The 22,298-nt window shown below is 36.5% G+C and overlaps 3 protein-coding genes and 1 long non-coding RNA gene across 4 annotated transcripts; all 4 read right to left on the reverse strand.

The window, feature by feature from the left end:
• Positions 1–3,597: 3,597 nt before the first annotated feature.
• smpdl3a (sphingomyelin phosphodiesterase acid like 3A) lies at positions 3,598–10,245 on the reverse strand. Its single transcript, XM_007564761.2, has 8 exons — positions 10,019–10,245; positions 9,075–9,288; positions 7,769–7,913; positions 7,058–7,154; positions 6,354–6,517; positions 6,100–6,280; positions 5,572–5,696; positions 3,598–5,029 (listed from the first exon to the last, which is right to left on the reverse strand). The coding sequence occupies exons 1-8, from the start codon at positions 10,107–10,109 to the stop codon at positions 4,724–4,726; spliced, it is 1,323 nt and encodes a 440-aa protein (XP_007564823.1). The 5' UTR covers positions 10,110–10,245; the 3' UTR covers positions 3,598–4,723.
• An 839-nt stretch (positions 10,246–11,084) lies between these two features.
• Positions 11,085–12,603, reverse strand: LOC103146742 (fatty acid-binding protein, brain). The gene is made up of 4 exons (XM_016677875.1): positions 12,455–12,603; positions 12,151–12,323; positions 11,719–11,820; positions 11,085–11,354 (listed from the first exon to the last, which is right to left on the reverse strand). The coding sequence occupies exons 1-4, from the start codon at positions 12,525–12,527 to the stop codon at positions 11,304–11,306; spliced, it is 399 nt and encodes a 132-aa protein (XP_016533361.1). The 5' UTR covers positions 12,528–12,603; the 3' UTR covers positions 11,085–11,303.
• A 2,598-nt stretch (positions 12,604–15,201) lies between these two features.
• Positions 15,202–15,966, reverse strand: LOC107837699 (uncharacterized). The gene is made up of 2 exons (XR_001663735.1): positions 15,886–15,966; positions 15,202–15,668 (listed from the first exon to the last, which is right to left on the reverse strand). It is a non-coding gene; the product is annotated as an uncharacterized LOC107837699 (long non-coding RNA).
• A 10-nt stretch (positions 15,967–15,976) lies between these two features.
• Positions 15,977–18,432, reverse strand: LOC103146810 (uncharacterized). The gene is made up of 6 exons (XM_016677851.1): positions 18,199–18,432; positions 17,668–17,988; positions 17,295–17,573; positions 17,006–17,179; positions 16,814–16,894; positions 15,977–15,981 (listed from the first exon to the last, which is right to left on the reverse strand). Exons 1-6 carry the CDS (start codon positions 18,365–18,367, stop codon positions 15,977–15,979), a joined length of 1,029 nt encoding a protein of 342 aa, XP_016533337.1. The 5' UTR covers positions 18,368–18,432.
• Positions 18,433–22,298: the final 3,866 nt, after the last annotated feature.

The raw sequence follows: 22,298 nt of genomic DNA on the forward strand, positions 1-22,298 counted from the left end.
AGAGATTTCGAGGAAAATAATGTGAAATAAAGGTAAAACCTCGTCAGTGGGGAACATGTAATCCTGGCAGCCGTTACAGAGATTGTTTAGGGGACGGAATATCATTTATTACATTTCCAAAACCCAAACAGAGAATAATGCAAGAAATAAGAAATGGATCAAGGCCTGCGGCAGACCCATGAATCCCGTTGAAGGAAACTGATCAACAGCAACCTCTACATGTTCGTCTGCATGAAGGTAACTGGAAGTAAACTTCACATTTTTTAACGACAGTGATTGATAGTCAAATCAAAGATCAATAAGTTAAGGTAGTTATCCTTGATTTTATGTGTGTAGATTCCAATGGTATGGCAGCACGATAATATGTGCTGCAGTATCTGTGTATTTACATTTAAGCGCCTTTTTATGCTAATGTTCATTGTTAAGCATTTACCTAAAAGCAGATTTTCACAAGCTCGTATTGTTTAAGCCATTACTCACTTGTTTTGTACGTGCAAAACTCACATCGGAGACTTTGTGCCCCTCATTCATTCTCTGGCTGCAAGACTTGGGCTTTAATGTTGATTTCTCCATCGTTTCCAGTAAATAACCTTCACTACCTGATGTACAACTCGTTGGAGAATATTCTTGTCTTTCGTCTTTGCCTCAGTGTTGGCTAATGAGGCAAAATTGACTCAAAAATGTCCTGGATAATGCATTGAGTTCCTCTACCTGTGCCTTTAAAACGTTGTGTGTAGGTTTGTCCTACTTCCGCATGGGGGCGGAGCCGGCGTTGCGTCATGTCAATTTCAGACTAATTGCTCTGGAGTAAACAGGGATGTTTACATTTTAAAAAAACGCAGACAATCCCCAAATAACAACTAATGAATTAAACTAGTTTATAGACTTTAAAGGGCTCCTAACCAAGAAAAAATGTAAATGATCAAGTTCATCTTTCAGCAAAAGGAAATAACTTTTTTTGTTCTTCAGATATCCATTGGAATAAGATAAATTAATTCCATATAATCAATACAATTTCACAAAATGACATTTCAGAGGTAGAAAACAAATTTGCCTTTATCAAACATAATAACATTAAATATATATTCATGCAGAAGCTTCTTAAGAGATGGTTCTTCAAACCGAAAGATGCTGAAAGGGATTATCTGAGCTGGACAGAGGTGATGTGGAGCATGCACACACAGATTCCTGCTCCCCAGGAGAGGGCTGCTGGACGGGTGTACTGTCCTGACAGTAATCCTCAGATTAACTGGTGTGGGCCTCCACCAGTCAGCCAGAACAAAGCAGAAACCTATGCAAACCTTAACATGTGGGTCAGTGAGCCAAACCAAACCAGTCAGACAGTTTAAGACAGTCTGTCAACTGAAAACAATGTTTCAATGACGATTCAGTCATTTCTTGCACTGTGAAGTGTTGGCAACAATACTTAGGAAATATTAAACCTTGTTCTTAGTTATTCCTGTTTCTGATAAAGGGTCTGCATTGGCACCATGAAGACTTTACACAGCTGTAATCGTCTGAAAACATTTTAAATATTTGTCTCCTTATATTATCTTGTCTGTTTGAGCTTTAATTGGCCTGTGAATGAATTTATGTAGAAATCCAGTGGATTTCCAATATTCGGTGGGGTTAGAGACCACAACCACCAAATAGCTGAAATCTGTGAATAATCAAATAATTTTGAGTGAGAGAGAAATTTGCACGGTTAGAGTAGTTGGAGGATGATGCCATCTTTGTTTTATGGCTTATTGCATGAACAAACTTATTCAGGTGTGATTTTAATTGCATTTTGTATTTAATGAAAACACCACAATTGTCCACTAATGTTTTTTTGACATTAGTGGACAATAGACAAAGTTTTGTGCACACTTGTAATGGAAACGCAGGTACTGTTACCCATGCAACCTCCCCGGGCAAGATGATGCCCTGGGTGGTGAACCATATTAATTAGACCTTTAAAAAGTTTGGAACTGTGGAAAAAAAACAACATAGACACAAAAACAAGTGATCTGTCACAGTTTTAGCTGCATTTGTGTTTAGAGGTACAGTGATGATATCAAATAATTATGTCTGCACTACATTAGTAAAGAAACTGTTTTGGTAGTTTGGCTGCTACATAAAATGTGCATAAAATGCTGTAAAGAACAACAAAATTTCATAAGTTCATGAAGCTTAAAGTCCATCAGAATCTGCAGCAGAAATCTCATCTACTCACACACATGCTTTACAGTTCATCAGTTTGTCTGCTCTGGAGTTGAAAGGATTGCTAATAATAGTGAGCGAAGCGATGGATCCACATGATTGGAAGCTCTGCTCCTGTTACTGTGGTGATGGACTCCTCTGCATTGCCATTCCTAGCACCGTCTTAGTCTCCACGGTTACATTTGGACAGGAACTGAGCGGAGGGAGGCCGGGGATGGACAGGAATAATAAAGGCAAAGGGGCACATGAGGGGAAAGAGTTTGGCAAACACTCCAAGTACAGAGTTGAGGCTCAGGAACGATTCCTAAACTCATGACCAAAAAAAAAATCTTCTCCCACAGTACTGTGGGTTTAATTTACTTACTAGTAAATCTAGTAGTTCATTCTTTAAACACGAGGATATCTGAACTCAAGTTCTAAATCTAAATTTCAAATTTTAAATGGATCTTAATTGATCAAATAAAATGAGGGATACAAATGGCTGCAGCTAAACTAACCTTTGCTACTTAGATTCCCCTCAGAAAGTGAATTACATTAATTTTTGAAAGTGTTTTTGAAAGATGGGAAACTTTAGTGTTTTTGCCGTCCAGCTTTTGGTGATCTGAGCTGATGCATTTGAACACACAAAAAAGGCAGTGTGCGGGAAGCTTCGGTTGAGGTCCACTCAACATTAGAGGAGCGAGGCAAAGGGGACAAAAGAGTCGGGAGGGTGATGGGAAGGAGGTGAGGGTCAAATTCTTCAGTTGGTGGCTGAGAAACGCGGGGGATTTTCTAGAAAGTTTGAACAAGAGAAGAATAAGATCGGGTGGTGGGAGGGAATGAACTTGAGTGTTGACGGTCAACTGGTATTGACTGCTGTTGCTTTGCATCTCCAGCAGGGGGAAACTAGTTCATGCTGCTTCAGTTTATAACGTTTAATTATTTTATGAGTCTTTTAGTGGAATTTTGGAAAATAACTCATTTGAACACAACATATAACTGGAGGAACAAAGCAGTAACGGTTATATTCGTGTGAGGCTTATCATATTTTCATCCTACTGGAACTCAGGGAGGATTTCCTCCATTTTCAGGATTTCCAAGGTCTCAGTCGTTTCTGAGTCAGAAACGTTGGGATAAGTTTTGCATAAGAAGGTAACAACTCTGTCCAGTCACAACAGATCAGAGAATGATCATGTCGACTTTCTGTTCTCTTGCAAGAAAAAAGTTCTGAGAGTGAAAAGCACCAATCTCTGTCTCTGCCTGGTCACTAGATGACGGTTAATTAGAGGAAACTTATTTTTCTTCATTTTATTTATTATTCTTCAAGGATAATTAATCTATAAATAAACCGACGTTGCTCAGACAAAATGTTTCTCTATTCAGAGAAAGAATATGCAAAAAACAAAATAAATATTGTGCAAGATATAACACATTTTCTGTTTAATTTTGATGAAGCAGAAAATGAAATTCATAAACATTATTGTCTGTATTAAAACACAGATGTGACCTGATTCACATTTTAATCCGTCATAGATAACAAAAATCTCACTGTAACATGGCATCTGTAAAACAAACATTTAGTCAAAAAACAACACGATTTGTTCTCATTAAATTATCCTGAATCAACTGAGTTCCCATCCTGGATGTTCATCATCCTGTCTGCATGCAGAGGCTCAATTCTCCACAAACACATTCCTGGTGCTGCACAAACAAATTGTGCATTTCTTATGGTAATGATGAAGTGCAAGAAAGGGTAAATCAAAAACACACAAAAACAGAAAATTATGTATAAATATCTGGAAATGTGATAAATAGTTCCATTTATCTTTAGGCAGCACATATACAATCACATATCGAAAAAAAATATTCATTAATTGAGCAAGATTTTTTTTTGGTTTACCGATATTTCCAGTAACAAGTAGAATCATTTTTTTTTTTGAAACTAAGTTTATTGCCTGCTGAATAGTTTTAATTAAAATTTCAATTTGAATGTTTAATTTATTTTAGATATTCAGCATAGAAAGTTTAGGTTTCTGATATTCTTACAATATCAGAAAAAATTCTAAATTTGAAAACACTTTTTCTACTTAATCCAAAGTATTTCTAAATATTATATTTAGTTTCCATGGAAACAGAAACTGTGGGAATCCAGCAGAAAGTAGCAACACATTTTGGGATTAAAATTGCACTTTGACACATTTTAAATCAATAAAACAAAATTTATCTAAAAAGCACCGAGGAATGTAGATTAAAATATACATCATGACATCCTCTGGTTTTATAGAATATGCAACAACAGTTTTTGGTCATGAAACTTAAACATTCATCATCAAATTTCACAACAATAATTATATCAGGTACCTCAGCTGTTGTGTTGCTCAACATAACAAATCTGATTCTCCACATCCATCAAGTAAAGCATAAAGTGGCATCAAACTGAAACACCAGTTGATGTGAAGGCAGAGTCTAACATTTCCCTTTTATTTGATTCCAGCAGATACAAAAATACTAAAGAGTTAAAATTTTCCTGAGGATAAACTTGCTACCAGTCTGCACTGGAAGCACATTTGGAGTACGACTGCTGGTCCAGGTAGAGAACGGCACACACCTGGTGGACCTTGCAGCTTCCATCACAGACGATGCTGCTGTTGTAGTCGACCATGAAGTGGCTGAAGTATTTATCGAAGGCTTTGCTCTGCGGCAGCATGAAGCTCAGGCCCAGCTGAAGCAGACTTTTCGGCTGCAGGTCGCTCAGTCCAAACGCCTCGGTCATGATGTATTCCAGCCTCCAGTCGGACCTTTGTTTCTCGTTGGCTTCAGTCAGATTCAGGTAGTACTGCCAGATATCCTTCAGAGGGACAGAAAAGAGCCGCATAGAAGGAGAGACGAAGAAAGAAAGCAAAGTCAGTTTGAAAGGCAGAACCAGGTTTTGTGTTCTGATTGGCACCGTGATTAATCATAAAATCACGTTTAGCTTCGCTCTTTAAACAGAAAGCTGAAGGGACATTAGAGGTTTAGCTTAAATCGGTCAGAACACCTGCTCAAAAGAAAATAAGTCACAAATCCTTAATTCTTCTGTTAAAATAAAACAATCAGTATGAAGTTCTTTATGCATCAGAACAGATTTATACATGAACTAAGAGTCAGAAATAACTGACTTATAACTGTTTTATGCTATAATGAATTATTTTTTTGTCCTCTCCACTCGCTGCCTGGCTTTAAAGTTGATACAGAAACCTTCATCTTGGTATCAAAGATCCTTTTTACCCCCAATATGAGAGACTTAGCATTTTCCAAAACAGTGCTGTGAATACTATTATATGCGTATTGTATGTATGAGATAAAAGCAAACAATAAAATGAAGCTTTTAGTTCGTTAAAACCTTCTTACCATGACACTGTAGTCCTTGTTGCTGTACAGATACATGCGGAAACCTGGGTTGTTGGAATACTGCTCCCAAAAACTTTTGATGGGAGTAACAGCCGGCGACACAAACAGAGAATTCACTGGATATCCTGCAGAAACGCAACCAGATGTACTGTCACAACAACACCATAAATATCCATTTAAAGATATGTTATTCACAATTTAATTTCAAATGTCACCGATTTCCTCTTCTGTGGCTACATAATTGTTTAATTTGATCTATAATGGCTGTAATACTGCATCACAGTAAACGGTCAGATTAGCTTCAGGGAAATACTGAGAGTTGCTTTAACAACCTTAAAACAACACAACTAACCATCAGTTATCTTAATGCAATGTGTTGCACTTCATAATGAGATGGATATTAAAGTAAACTATTAAAATTAGAAGGCAGGTTTGGGCATCAGACAGCTGACAGGCTGCAGAATTACCCCTGGGGTCAGTTAAAGTAACAGTCAGCGTGTTTGGGTCCACTCTGCTTGTTTTTCTTGCCTTGCTCATCCAGCAGCACCATGATGCTGTCTCTGTGGGTGTGGCCATAAAACTGCCCTGCAACAACATGGCTGTACTTCCTGAAGATGGCCACCAGCCTCTCATTGTGGCTCTTTCTGATGGCGGTGGTGTTCCCGACGAAGGGCAGGTACCCCACCGGGACGTGGGCGATGACGTACACCTAACGGACAAAAACATTAAACTACAGGGGTCAAACAGACCGAGCACACCGGCTTTAAGGTCAGAGTTCAAACCTTCTCTTTGCTCTGAGCAGATTTCTCCAGAGTTTTCTCCAGCCACTCAAACTGCCCGGCTGGGTCGGTCATGTTGATGGTGACTTTGTCAGGTCCGTAGTACAGGATGGTGTTGAGGCTCAGCAGGCGCAGGCCTGGTTTTACCAGCTGGGAGTAGAAACCACCTGCAGGAACGAACCAGATCACAAAACAAGCAACAGAAAACAAAACTTTAAAATGAACCTGTTAGTGATTAACAATAAATTCAAATGGCAAGAAGTATAAACTGCAAAATGTCCATGTGATTTCATGAACATTGATACACATGAAACCTACTAATACCAGGTTTACTGCTGCTTCTCAAAACTGAGGATTTGCTGATTTTATTTCTTAAAATTTTGCTGATTTTTGCAAAACATTAAGACATACAAAAATCTGAATATGATTAATTGGTATTTCAAACCATAATAAAATTGTGCATTTCGATTAAAACACAAAATGACCATTGGATAGCAGATAAAAACATTATATGTTCTAATTTTTAGTCATATTGCCTTTCCTAGACAGCTTTACTCTGAGATTAAATCTGTTTTAGTTTCAGGCTCTAAAGTGAAACTGAACTGGATCTAATAAAAACATGAATCAGAACCGCAGCTCAGTTCCACAGCCTGGTCCATTTCCCAGCGTTTAAAACATCCTGGTTGGTGTGGAAGGTTTTAACGCACCTTGTGAGAGAGTGGTGAGAGCTTCAGGCTCCAGCCAGCGTTTCCACAGAGCAGCAGCTGCTTTGTAGATGTCGTTAGTCGAGTCTGGCATCTGGTCCTAAAATAATAAGTACATACAGCCATGGTCAGAATAAAGTACACCCTAATCTGATCTGATCTGGTTCTAAAACTAAATAATCAAAAACATAACCAAACTCAAAGTTGGTTATGTTAATACAACCTCTGTTACAGATTTAATTAACTGTAACAGAGTTACCAAAAAAGATGATTTCTATTTTATTGTCCTTCAGTTTTAAAAGGTTTATAGACAGCCACTGTCTGACGTCTATGAAACATTGCAGTAAAAGCTCAAATTAGATAAATCTGTAAGTCATCAGTAAAACAGTTAAATAAATGTTTGTGACCCCAAAGGCAGCAAATACAGTGCAAACAAAGCTGGGCCCAAAACTGGACCTTGGGGAACACCTTAGCTAAGTGGGGCGATTTCTGAACTAGAAAAAAAAAAAAACTCCCCCTTCTTCAGGGCAACTAGCCTGGAGATGACTGGGCTACCCCTTCATCCTTCATCCTTACTCTCTGTGAGGTACCATGGTTACCTGTGGCCAGTAGTCATGGTTACCTGTGGCCAGTAGTCATGGTTACCTGTGGCCAGTAGTCGTGGTTACCTGTGGCCAGTAGTCGTGGTTACCTGTGGCCAGTAGTCGTGGTTACCTGTGGCCAGTAGTCGTGGTTTCCCAGTGCAGGGAAGACGGTCAGGTTGGGGAAGTGCTGAGTGATGGTCTGCGTCATGTTACTGATCACCTGGATCACCAGGTCAGTAGACAGCTCATCTGGAGGGACGTGAGGCGGACTGTCGCTGTGAGACAAAGAAAACCTGAGCTGGTGGATCTGCTTAAGTCATTAACTGTTTGGATAAAAAAACATGTGAAATTTAACTAATCTGATTTATAACTCAAACTTAAATCATTAAACCACAGAAGAGTACATCAAAGGTGATTGTATCTTCAGCAAAGAGGAAGTGATATTTCCTCTTCACAGTACATTGGATTTGTTACAGGAATGCAGAAAAAAACCCAAATGCTGAGCTAAACTTTCTAAGCAACATGAGAACATTGGTAGAGAAAGAACAAATGATGAGTTAATCTTTCTTTATCATATAAACAGAATAATAAATGTTTATTTATAAATCCTAAATGCTTTGTTACAGATTAACTCATTCATAAAATAAAAAGGATGGCATTTTGAGGTTTTATTGTCTCAATCCAGACAATAAAGAAGGAAGTGATACTTTGCTTAGTCACATATCAAACTTTTCTCTGTTCCTCATATCAGTAGAGTTCCCTAGTGAAAACAGAGTTAAGTGGATTTTTTTAAATGTTTATGTTCTCTGGTGTTTCTTTTCAGTTTAAAATTAAAGGCAGCTTTACAGCTTTACTGAAAAAAACTAAGATAAAGCAAATCTTTAACTATTTAGCCATGCAGCATTTCTGATGAACGGAGAAACTGACCTGAAGTGATCAAGAGTTTAATTACTTTCCCAATGTTAGAGGGTGAATTGTTACTTTTAAAGATGTTAAAGTTTCCAGGTTTGTGTATTAATTGTAAAAATATGACATTGTAGTTTTATTTGACTGAAAACTGGCTGTTAATGATGCAGTTACAATGACTGATGGGCCAATAAACAATACTGAGCCTGTAACGTCTTCATTCACAGTAATGGACATGGAAATGTTAAAGCAATTAAATCTTTCAGAATTTATTCCCAGAACTATTATTTCCGTTTTAAAGAAGTTTATCTGAGATCCACAACAACAGAAATAAAGAAACAGAATGTAAAACTGCTGATACTTTTAGTAAACTGGTTACTTCTATTGCTGACAAACATTAACATTATCAGTGATCAGCACAATTTTACTTCAAGTTAAAATCACTAAAGGCCAGAACTATAAAAAAAAAAAAGAAATCACAAAACCAATATTTCCTCCATCATTGAGAGACACCTTCTATCTGTACTGACCCAGTCCAGATGATGAAGTCTTCCGGCTGTGTGAGAGGCGCCATGTTGGTGAAGGCCGATTGGATCAGGCTGTAGGGGGAGTCACACAGGAAGTCTCCGTACAGACCGGCGTGCGTGGCGGGGGCTCCTTTGGAGGAGAAGCAAACCTTGGTGGGGTCCTGGGCCAGGTGGTAGCTGGGGTCCAGGTGGAGGTCGGTGATGTGCCAGAACCTGCCTGCAAAAACAGGATATTGGATCATATTAATAGAAATAATGAGATATCACAATGAGACAGTTTTACCATGATCAAATCCTAAAACATAGGACTTCTTTGCCCTCCTACTGACCCGTTGTTGTGTCTATAAACACATCCACTGAAATCAACTATTTCACTTTTCTAAGTTTAATAAAAAATTTAAAAATTGAATTTCTTCATGTTTTGTTAGACTCTATCCAAGAGCCAGCAGTCTTTTCTCCTTTTACTCTGTGTGTTTTAATTTTCTTAAAACACACACACACACACACACACACACACACACGGTTTGTCAAAGTTACAATAGTCACCTCAGAAAAAAATCAATCTTTTTCACTGTGTTTTCTAGGGCAGCAGAAGTGGAAGTCTGACGTCTCAGGCAGAACTTCGTTTAAAACTCTTCCAATTCTTACACATTTGCTTTTGGAATAAAACATTCACCTTTATCAGCATATTGTAGCTTTTAGTACACATTAGTAGAGCCTTTCTAACAATTCGGCAAGTGAGTAATGAGCTAAGTATCGCCATATTTATATAGATATCCACTATAATTGGTTTAGCTAGCAACTCTGCGTTTTATGCCTTTTAAAATCCGTAAAGAGAAACTTTAATGTCCACAGACTAACCTCTCCTGCACCCTTAGATCTGCGTGCTTCTCTGCATATTGATAAAAGACTCCAGTTGTCATTAAAAACATGAGTTTTCCACTCACCTGTTCCTGACAGGTAGCTGCTTCCGGTCGGAGCAGCAGAGCCCGGAGCCGCTGCGCAGAGCAGCAGAAAGAAACCAACTACCTGAGCCATGATGAGAGGAAAGCAACAAAACTAAGTTCTTTACATGGGTTTTATATGAAGTACAGTAGCTGAACTAAAGTAGCCGATCACTTCTAGGAAGTAAACAGGAAGTAGTGCGATCAGCTATCAGCTGACTTGTGGAGCTGAAGGGGGAGGAGCAAACTGAGCACGTACTGTTTACATTATGACGGATTCATCCAGCGGTGTCAACAAACCAGATAGTAATTTGTCTTTTATACCATCTATGTTTAGGATTGTAATGACCAAAATACCTTTTATTATTTTTTTGGCGGGGAGTTCAATAAATATAATTTCTTCTATTCATGAATGCATTTATGTTAGCTTTGGATATTAGAGACCTTTAAGGATAATAACTAAAAAAAGTTTGTAGCAACCAGTTTTTCTATTTTTGCTTTTTAAAGTCACACTAATCTAATTTAGATAATCAAAGATTATCTACATTCATGATCTTATGTTAAAAATATTACAGAAGTTTTCAGTTTTATTTTTTATCCTAATAAAACTCTTTACTTTATACAAACACTGATTATGTTTGGGATTACAATGTATTCTTCTAAAATTATTGATTTGATTTAGAGTAAAATCGAAATGAAATAAAAAAAGGAGGGCATTTAGTCATTGATAAATACAGTCAGAGGAACATTTCTGCCAAAACTCATTCAAAATGGCTGCAGTAATTAAAATGTAATGCATGAAGTTTAATTATCCCAGAAAATAGCCTCACCCCCACCCCTCCCTTTTTCAAAGGGTGTGGCAGATAACATTTTCTAAACTGCTTCACATTTCAGAACAGCTCTCACACAGAAAATATGCTACAAAAACAGCTTAATGTTGTTTGGCAATGAAAAAAAAAATCAGTGTTTTAGTCGTCGGATTAACTTTATGGAGAAAACACGATGTGCGATATTGTAAACTATTTGTATTAAATCATTCATTTTAAGCAAAACACACATGAAAACACAAGACATTTCATTTCTTTATTTCATGTCTTACACAGTGTTGCAAAGTCGTTCCATTTGTCATGACAGAAATGTATTCATATAAAAAAAACATTTTACAAAACATGTGCAGCTTGCAGATCTTTTACATGTGGAGGAGAATGAAGTGCAAAGAGCAAACAGTCCACAATAATTATAAAACGGAGGCGGGTTGGCCGGTTCGTGGGGCTGTCAGGTGGAGCTCTCATGCCTTCTCATAGGTGCGCACCGCATGGATGTCTTCAAAGGTCAAATTCTGCACAAAACAGACACAAATATGTAAGAACTTTGGTCTGGATTAGACTTGGTTCAGACAAACAAGCATAAAAATATAAATTATACATGCAGTCAATAAGATAAGATAATATTTAATGGAATTCTTTGCTGCCAATTGATTTGCTCTACTTGTCCTGAAATGTCATTAATTTGTGCACATAACCTAATTTATATTTCCAACATTTAAGAAACTGTTGTTTCTTTATGGAAAAACAATTCACAATGTGTAGAAGATGAACATTTGTACAATATTCTACTTTAAGCTCTTTTTTGGTAAATTTTATTGATTGAGCCACAAATAAAAGTCGTTAATGAAGAGAAAAATGTGCATGTTGTGTCTTTACCATGATCATTTTGCCGTCTTTGATCTCTCTGACGAACTTGGTCTCTTTCCCGTCCCACTTCTGGACGTGGACCAGTTTGTCCCCATCCAGAGTCACTGTGGACTAAAAGGAACAGAATAAGAGTTTCAGTGTGAAAAGGCCTCAAATAAACCAGAGTATAGCTTCTGTTTTTTCTCCTGATAGTTTAAGATGTTCAGTAACTGCACAGTTATAAAAATCACACAATTTTCAAACATGGAAAGAAAAGAAACCTTTTTAGCTTGCAGAAAAGTTTGTTTTCAAATCCTTAGTGTCTTTAAATTAATCATAAATCGTTTTTTGATCTTAAAACACATTTTGTTTGCTTCAGTTGCTCATATTTAGACAGTGAATATCTTCATATTTTATTGTGAATGAACTACAGCAGTGTGTGTCTGTTTTCTGGGATCTTACTTTGCAGTTTCTGTCGTCGGCGGTGGTTTCGTCGAACTCCTCCCCCAGCGTGAAGCTGATCTCGGTGTTTTTGAAGGTGCTCTGGGTGCGGATCACCACCTTGTCTCCCTCCTGGCTGATGATGACGGTCGGCTTGGTCACGTTGCCGACCTGCCTGGTGGCAAAGCCCACACCTGAGGAAGAGAAACAGGGACGAGAGTCTGTTAAACCTTTTAAGTATAAATGTGCAGTTTGCATTCAAAAATAACCTGAAAACATAGATTTGTCTTGTATTTGCTCATAATAAGCATCAAAAAAGACTCACCAAGTGCTTTCATGTACTCATCGAAGTTCTCGCTCTCAACCAGCTTCCAGGTGGCACAGAAGGCGTCGACCATGGTGAAGGTTTGCAGGGGACAGTTATCTCCAAAGCACACTGAGCGAGCTGCAGCCCTTCCAGGTTTACTCCACACACTTATCATCCTGCCTCTTATTATTATGCACACATGTGGGCGGTGCCCAGCATCGCATTGGCTCAGGAGATTTTAACTGAGCTGTGATTGGCTGTTAAATTGGGTCAAGTTCTTTGACTAGAAAATACAAATTGAATTAGCCCATTTGTGTCTTTAATGATGCAATTACTCTTTTTGTTAGTCACATGGGTGTGTATACTCTATAAACACAAAACAGAGTTACATTAAAGAGGAGCAGATTTATCTTTATATGAAATTCTGCTTTGATCGATGTGAGAAAATAAATCCACTTAGTGGGGAAAAGTAAACACTACACTTAGATTTGAGCTCAGATCAGTTTTTTTAGGGTAACAGATTGTAAATCTGCATCAGATCAGATCAGACACAGACTTCTGCTTCATGTTTGTTTTAAAGAATTTGGATATTTTCATCCGTTCGTGGCCTTTAGGAGTCGGACCGTCGGTTGTGTGAGGAATGCTCCCTGCAGGGGGTCGGCGCTCAGGCAGAATCACTTTGTTTGACAGCCTATTGTCCTGAACTGCATGAACGCTACTCTGCACAGAACCAGACACAACTTATTCATACACCCACACACACACACACACACACACACACACACACACACTAATTAATGTGGGTAAACGTCTGCATACGTTCGTCATGTTGGAGACAGAGCTCGGCTAGCTTTCTAAAGAACCAGAGAAAAAAAGTTTCCCATTTAGGATTAAAGAGAAAATCACATTTTCTGGTGTGTTTTGTTCTTAAGCCTGAATTTCACTTTTTCTTCCTTAAAGCTAGAACCTTATGATGACATTGATATAACTTTAACTTAAACATTTGCTTCTAAAATACATGAAAATAGCTGCTACCTACCTGGAATCCCAAAGGAACAAAGCTGTTGGTTCCTTTCTGACTATGTTTCAGAAAACTTTTTTAAATTCTTGTTTATATATGTAACTGCAGCTTTGAAGGAAGGTTTATTGCTTTATTTGTTCTGATTTTAAAACTTTTTTCAGTTTTAATGCACACAAAACTGCTTTTAACTTATTTTTCCTCCAACCTTCATTTTTTAACATCTCTCTTCATATTTAGTTTTAAATAACTCCTCTATTTTCGTCTCTTTTTAATTTTTTTCTGCAAGTTGCTAAAGTATCCGTCACTCTGATTTTTCTAAGGATCGGAATTTTTAATGTATCAATTACCAAAGTGCTCTAATTATTTCTAAAGAGCATATGATGCATATGGTTCTGGGGTATTTGGAAACAACTGGTCCACTATTTGCATCAATCATCTGTGGGTTTGTGCAAACAGTCCAATCGACACCGTGGAAAACATTTTTTCTGCTCTCATAGTATAAATGTTTATGCATTATATACTATTTGCAGGAACGTAGTTCACTATCAGATATTTTCAGGGGCAAAAGTGTATTTTGTTTACTAAATACAGATAAATGTAGAAGTGTGACAGAAACATAAAGGATCTCTAGCGCCCCCCTATGGTTGTACACTGAATAGGATTCAACAAACTTAATCTGCAGCTTTTTAATTTAAAGACAAATATTCAACTAAATCAAAAAGGTTTTTGTATTTTTTTCCTAGACAGTATGAAAACAATATTTAAAATCCCAGTACAGATTTGTAACTAAATGCACATTTTTCACCATTTTTTCTCACCCAGTGTTTTCTGTGCAGAAATAATATTCATATCAGTGCAATCTGAACACAAACATTTGTTTAGTTATTAATTAACTGTTAAGCACAAAGTTATGATGAAGACAAAAAGAGGTTGATGAATTAAAATGTGAAAAAGTATTCACAAATATCCGTCGCATTTAATTATTACTATATTTTAATGGGAAGCGTTAAAATATTATCTATTAACTTTTTACACAACAATGATCAGTTCCAGCAAATACCTTTTCAAGGCATTTTACAGGACAAAGAAATCCCCAATTTATTTCCAGAACTATATGATCAAATAAATGGGTTTTAAAAACAGATTCAATTACATACATTCCAGTTCAGTCCTGGTTATAATACAAAGCAGTAGCATACACTCGGTAAGGCTGATTGGTTAAATAATTTAAAGCAGTCCAGCATTCATTTTGCTCCAGATCAAGCATGAGGCGACAGAGGGAAGGAATGACTCCATGTTAACAGGAAGGAACCAGAACCAGGGTCAGTGTTGGTGGGTCTTTACTGTGACTGAGTCTGGAAATAAGAGCATTTTTAAAATAATCTCACCATGAACTTTTCTTTCTCCATTTAACTTTTTGCTGTATAAACAGCAACATCTGTCTTGACTATCTTAATATCAAAATGTAGGACACACAATCTGGAACAAAACACTCAAAAATTTAGAATTAGAAAAATAAATGGTGGCTGGGTTTTGTAGCAGAAAGAGATCTTCCTGTGACGATTCACAACTGGAAAGTTTTGTTTTTCTTATGTGCATAAGAATAGATTTGATACAGGCGATGACTTACATGATGTAGGTGTATCTGCTGGTGGTGAGGTGTTAGTTTCTGTCTATTTCTGAGATGATCCAAGTGTTGCAACAATAGCAGCAGCAGGTTTTAGTCTGGTGGATTCTTTTTTAAAATTTAAACTTCAACATGTCTGACGTTATGGAAAAATTCAGCAATTGCTTTCCACTCAAAGTGTGAAACCACAAAAGTTCAAAGATATTTATACCATAACGGTCAAACATTATGTACTATAAAGCACAGAAGAACATGGACATTGGAGATATATTTTAAAAAAATAACCTTTAGCAGTCATTGTGCACAAGCGTTCAGTATTACTGGTATTTTACAAGAAAAAATAATTTTACAGAGTTTACGTTTCCTGCTTCTCTCCACTAGAGGGCCCCAATGATCACTGATCTTAAAAACATTCAGTCATTTTCAGTTTTATCTAGATTAAAGTTGTTGGAAATAATCCACCTGGTTTATTAAACATGATCTAATCCCACTTATTTACTGAGTGTAGAGTAGAGACTGTCAAGATCGATGGTAACCTGAGCAGCAGAAGTATTCAGAGTGCTGTATGTCACAGAGTCGGGGATCTGAAAAGAAACGACACAAAAAATACAGATACATGTTCAGAAAAAATCCCTATTTATTTCAAGTTTAATGATCCTTTGTACATTTACTATTTCACAAACCAACATGTTACATATTTTAGTAATTAATTATCAGTACCAGAGGTTTCTACTAAACTATTGCACATTACTCTATAACATGTCTCGAGTCTTAAAGGTTGTTTTTAGTAGAACAACTTACTCTGGGCTTTTCCTTGGTCTTTTTAGTCTTTTTGGTCTTTTTGGTCTTTTTGGTCTGAGTGATGGAGGCGTAGTGGACGCCGTCCTCAGGATCAGTCTGTACACAGAATGCAACAGAATAAATAAAACACTGCACCGTATTTAGATTAGCAACACATTACATTCAATTATTTTGGTTTAATACACAATTTTCTCAAAATCACCAGCATTTAGCTTTTTACAGGACATTCAGAGTGAATTTCTTCTTTTTTAAAATCCTGAAGGACAAAAGTAAACCTGTAGATTTATGTTACCTTACTTTGTTGTAGGTAACATACTAAAGTTGCTTTAGTAGAGCTTTGTACTCACTGAATAAATGTATCACTTGAGACCACTTTTAATTTTGTTGTGCAATTAAGCAATGACAGTAAATTAATTTACTAATTCATGTATTCACAAAAAAGCTAGGTTTAAAAAAAATGATTTTGCTACTAAAAACGTGTTTTAATTTTTTTAAAAACTTTTATATTCTTTAATATAAGGAATGTATGTGTGGAGGAATCTGGAATATTTTAAAAATGGATTCCTTCAAAAAACACAATTCTGACCAATACAAACAGGATGATTTTCTCAAAAATAGTTTAAAGTTAATAAATAACTTAAACAACTATTTTCTATTGAAATAAAATGCAAAGATTCAGTGATTTACTTACTTTTCCTTCTTCCTTTCTTGTTTTATTTTCTGAAAAAAATAAAAGAGTAACTTGGTTCAGTTGTTCCGTAAAAACATATTTCCTGTCTGTTTTCTAATAGTCAGCATGTAGAGAACAGACTGATTGTGATGTAAGATTGTTTAAAACACAAAAAAACAATAATATACTCATTCAGTTTTTGTTGGATGTAATTTTTAAATGTAAATTTTACCAAAGCAGCAAAAATGTTTTCCTCACCTCTGGTTTTCTTCCATCCAACGATCACCAGAATAATTACTACGATCACTGCTGGACCAGTTATATAAACCATAGACCAACCTGAAAGAAGAAATATCATTAATGCACCATCACTGTTTGATAAAAAGACTAAACAAGAAGTAAGTTTAAGATAAAGACTAAACTTTATCACCCAAATGATTCAGTTTCTACCTGGAGTTTTGGAGAAATTGTTGTTTGTTGATGAATTTATTGTCATAGACGTCAATTTGTTTGATTCTGCTGTTGTTGATAAAGTTGCAGGTAGTTTTGTTGTCGTCGTCTTTGTTGTTGTTGACTTTCTTGTTGATATTTTTCTTGGTGGTTTTGTGGTGGTCGTCGTCTTTGCTATTGAATTTTTATCAGAGAAAATACAATAAGAACAAATAAGGAAACAATTCAGTGTTTAACTTCAAATTGTTAAATTATTGTTTTCAAACTGAGTTCATGAAAATATTCTCACCTGTTTTTCCACCAGAGGACTGAATCCTGAAGTCAAACAGCTGCTGTTTGTTAATGTAGCTATTTGTAACTTTACACTTTAACACTTCAGACTTTACCTTCCAGTTCCTGTCAGATGCTGGAATCGTCACAGTATCAGAGCAGGACTGATCTGGTTCCTCCATGTCTGACAACATTTTCTCTCCACCCTCATTCAGCCACTCCACTGTGTGTCTGCAGCGGCTAAAGTCCGTCACAGAGCAGGTTAGGATGAGTTTATCTTTCTGCTTCTGTTGAACCACTGAAAAGAAAAAAAATAGCTTAGTCATTTTTCTGGTTATGTTTTAGTTTGTAGTTGGACAATTTGTTCTGACAAAAGTGATATAAAAACTCACTGTGAACAACAGCCAGAACAACGTAAGAGTCTGGTCCTTCCTGTCCGTTTATAAACGGCCTACAGGTGTACTGACCAGCATCCTCCACTGAGACGTTCTTCATCACCAGAGAACAGTCTGATGCAACTCTCAGTCTGTCTGATTTTGCTGCTGCAGCTTCACTTATCTGTCCTTTTTCAAACAGTATTGATGATCTTCTATTATTAATGAACATCCAGGTGATGCCGTCACAGTGATCACTACTATAGGTCAAATCACCACAAGGCAAAGTGACTTCATCACCAACTCTGACTGCTGAGTACTGAGCCTGTCCAGCTGCTGCTGAGAGAAAAACAGGAAAATAATAAAATAACTCTTCTGTTATTGTGGGAATCATTTTAGATCCATCATACTGTTTACCACTCATGAAAATTCACCATCTGCCAAATCACAACAAACAAGGCAGGTGTCTCAGAAAAGGAACATTATTTAGTTTTAGTTCTTATTAAAACAGTTTTATGTAATTTTTAAAATAGTTTAAAATATTCTTACCTGTTAAGTAAAGCATCAGCGTTAGAAATAAAGGTGTTTGTGTCTCTCTAGCAGTGATCATTGCTCCTCTCTGTGTCTCTTGCAGACAATCAGAAACGACTGAGAGTCTAAAGAGGTAAGAGGTGAAATATGAGGGTCTGTGGTTTGGGAGGCGTTTCCTCCTCATCATGACTTCACTCTCTGTCCCACGTCTGAACTTTGTTCTTTTCAGATCACCTTAAAAACATAAAACACTTCAGTCATGACACTCAATTATCCGTGCAAATATTCTCTTTGCTAGTTTTCTGTTTTTTGCATACTTATTAATATTAAAACATTATAAAAACAACTCCAAGACTTTCTTGCCATCATATCTGTCATCAGTGAGGTGTTAGTTTCACTAAGCAGCCAAAGCCATGAATAGAAGCTGATGCTTTGTGGTTTTTTTTTTCTTTTTCTCTTGTTTTAACCTTTTGCCTTTGTGTGGAAAATGACAAACTATGAATTAAAACTTTTATTTTTTAGATATTTTTCCAAAAGATCTAAGTAGTTACACACAATGCAGCTATAATTGTGTTTAATTGTCTGAGCTGCTGCAGATCAGAGTTAAGATTTTCTGGTCATGAGTTTGAAGCTCGATTTGACACAGAGGTGGAAAAGAAGAGACACCAGTTTGACTGAACAGCAAGAAAATCTGTTTATTTACTTCTAGTTATCATAAAAAGCAGCAGTAACATGGAAAAAAAAATCATCTCTTTAAAACCCCGCCTTCTCAATTTAAACGAGCCAATCAGATCAAACCTCCAGGGTCAGAAAATATATAAAATATTAGCTTTTGCATATGTAATAAATTCTCTTGTTTTTAAACTGTTTTCGACTAAAGTTTTCCATTGGATCAAAACTTCAACATGTAGCTCTATACTTAGGAAGAAAACATTTTGAACTGTAGAGTTAATGGGAAACTGGTGACGTTTCGTTTCTGTCACGCACATCAGATAAATTTGACATGAATGATCATGAGATGCAGGATGTTGTTGATGAGGTGTTAGTTTCTGTCTCTGTCAGAGCTGATCTGGGTGTTGCAACTTTAGCAGCTTTGATGGATTGTAGGAAACTTTCAGCAGCCATTTTCTCCTCAAAGTGTGAAACCACAAGATATTCATACCTTAATGGTCAAGCATTGAAAAACACGCATCGTCTCCAATAAATCATTTACAGAGATGGTTCATAAGCCTTTAATTTTATTCAAATATATTTTACAATAAAGGTTATATTTAATTCATAAAACAATGTAATAACACAATGAGTCTGTGTCTTAAGCTTTTCTCCACTAGAGGGCTCCAGTGAGCAGTGGTGATTCAAACTAATCCTCTGGAAAATAATCTGTTACCAGTCAGATTAATCTGGATTAAAACTGTTTTCATGTTTCTTCTTTAACCTGAAACAATGAATCTGATTTGTTAAACCACATCTAATGTCACTTATTCACTAAGGTTACAGTAGAGCCCGTCTGGATCGACGGTAGCAGAAGTATTCACAGTGATTTGTGTCAGAGCCAGGAATCTAAAACATTACAAAGAAAATACAGAAAAATATGATTAAAATCAAAATTATGGCACTTTCTGCCCCACATAAATTCTTTTGCACATTTACTGTTAGTTCACAAATTGACAAATCTATGTAACAAATAGCTTTAAACTTNCTTCAATTTTATTTAAGAATATTTTACAAAAAAAGTTATATTTAATAAAACAGTGCATCACAATGAGTCTGTATGCTTTTCTCCACTAGAGGGCTCCAGTGAGCAGCCATGGTTCAAACTGATCCTCTGGAAAACAATCCGTTTCTATTTAGGTTTATCTGGATTAAAGCTTATTTTTAAAGTATAAAATAATTTATTTCACTTATTAAACAACATCTAATGTCACCTATTCACTAAGGTCACAGTAGAGCCCGTCTGGCAACAGAAGAAGTATTCACAGTGATTTGTGTCAAGCCAGGAATCTCAAACAATACAGCAAAAATACAGACAAATATGATTAAAATTAACCAAAATTTTAACAAATCCTGTCTCACATAAACTTAATTGGCACATTTCCCTCAGTTACTTGTTTTTCTCACAGCTGTACCAAACTTCTTGTTCAGTGATCATCTGTCGCGGTGAAGGATTGTTTTCCAATGTCTCTAATTTTACCTGCCTCCTACTTGTATCTGGGTTATTTTCTTACTTGACTGTTAAAAGCTTTAACATAATTTAATTGTGAAATGTATCGCTCTTCTCTAACTGTAAACTTTGTAGATTATTTGGTTTCTTTTCATCCTGCTCACTGTGGACGGAGCCTCGTCTGTCACAGCCGTATTTTTTAAACCTTATTCTGAATGTAGATGAGACTACATTTAAAAGAGTCATTGTGTTATTTTTGTCCTAAAGATGAATAATAATCAGCGTTACTTGAATGTATGTTCTCTTGTCTTTCTCATCTTGAAAAATGACAAAAAGAAATCGGCCTCTGTGACACATTTTCCTTTTTTTCACCACATCGACCCAGAAATGGATGAAAAATAACGATTTAAGGATTTAATCATTCACTCATTTCACTTTCTTCTTCTTTTCCTGAAAAGAAGCAGAACATTTAGGTTCAGTTTTTACGCTGTGAAAACTTCATTTCTCTGTTTTCTAACAAGCATCATGTTCAGGAATATATTAAATAACTCTTGACATGATTATTCATTTAGTTTTTTTTCTTTTCAATCAAATATTTTCACCATGAAGATGAATTTGCAATTAAGAAAATAAGTTTTCACCTTTAGTTTTCGTCCATCTGATGATCACCAGAACAGTTACTATCATCGCTGCCAAACACACAGGACGGATAACGAACGACCAAACCCATCCTGATGGAAGAATTATTATGGTTATAATAATTGATCAACATAAAGGATAAACCATTCAGGCTCTGGGCTTCAAACGATTCAGTTTCTACCTGGGGTTTTTGACAAATTGACATTTGTAGATGAATTAATTGCTCTAAACGTCCATTTGTTTGATTCTTCTGTTGTGGCTGTTATTGGGGTTTGTGTTGTGGTCATTTCAGCTGCTGACTCTTTATCTGAAGAAAAAGTAAATACATTTCTTATCTTTCAGTGTTAGATGAACTATAACACAGAAATGTTTCCTTCAATCCAGATCCTTAAATTAATGTTTTCAGATTGAGTTCTCACCTGTTTGCTCAGACATCTGAATCCTGTAGGTGACCAGCTGCACGTTGTGAGTGTATTTATGTGTAACTTTACACTTTAAGTTTTCAGATTTCTTTGGCTTCCAGTTCCTGTGAATCGTCACAGTATCAGAGCAGGACTGATCTGGTTCCTCCATGTCTGACATCATTTCCTCTCCACCGTCATTCAGCCACTCCACTGTGTGTCTGCAGTCGATATAATCCGTCACAGAGCAGGTTAGGATGAGTTTATCTTTCTGCTTCTGTTTAACCACTGATGAAGACAGACGTCAGAGACAAAAGTAGGAAAAGGAAAAAAAAATACTTTTATCATTTTTGTGCTTATGTTTTAGAGTGTTGTAGCAAAAATGATAATGTAAATACTTACTGTGAATAACGGACAGATAAATATTGGCGTCATCTGACTCTTGCTGTCCGTTTACAAACTGTCTGTAGGTGTAAAGACCGACATCCTCCACTGAGACGTTCTTCATAACCAGAGAACAGCCTGATGTAACCTTCAGTCTGTCTGATTTTGCTGCTGCAGCTTCAGTTATCTGCCCATTTTCAAACAGTGTTGATGATCTTTTATCACTGAACATCCAGGTGATGCCGTCACATTGATTTCTGGTGCAGATCACATTTCTACAAGGCAAAGTGGCTTCATCACCAACTCTGACTGTCAGGAACTGATCCTGTCCAGCTGCTGTAGCTGAGAGGAAGAAAGAAATCACTCTGCTGCTTCCTGTTACTGTGAGGATCTAAAAAATAACTGTACTAATTAACAAAACATATTTACTCTGAGGTAGATTTACATAATTTCTGTTATTTTGATTTTTAAATTTCTTACCTGTTAAGTAAAGCATCAGCGTTAGAAATAAAGATGTTTGTGTCTCTCTAGCA

This window comes from Poecilia formosa, unplaced genomic scaffold (assembly GCF_000485575.1).
Source record: "Poecilia formosa unplaced genomic scaffold, Poecilia_formosa-5.1.2 Scaffold168, whole genome shotgun sequence".
In the NCBI taxonomy this organism is placed as follows: domain Eukaryota; kingdom Metazoa; phylum Chordata; class Actinopteri; order Cyprinodontiformes; family Poeciliidae; genus Poecilia; species Poecilia formosa.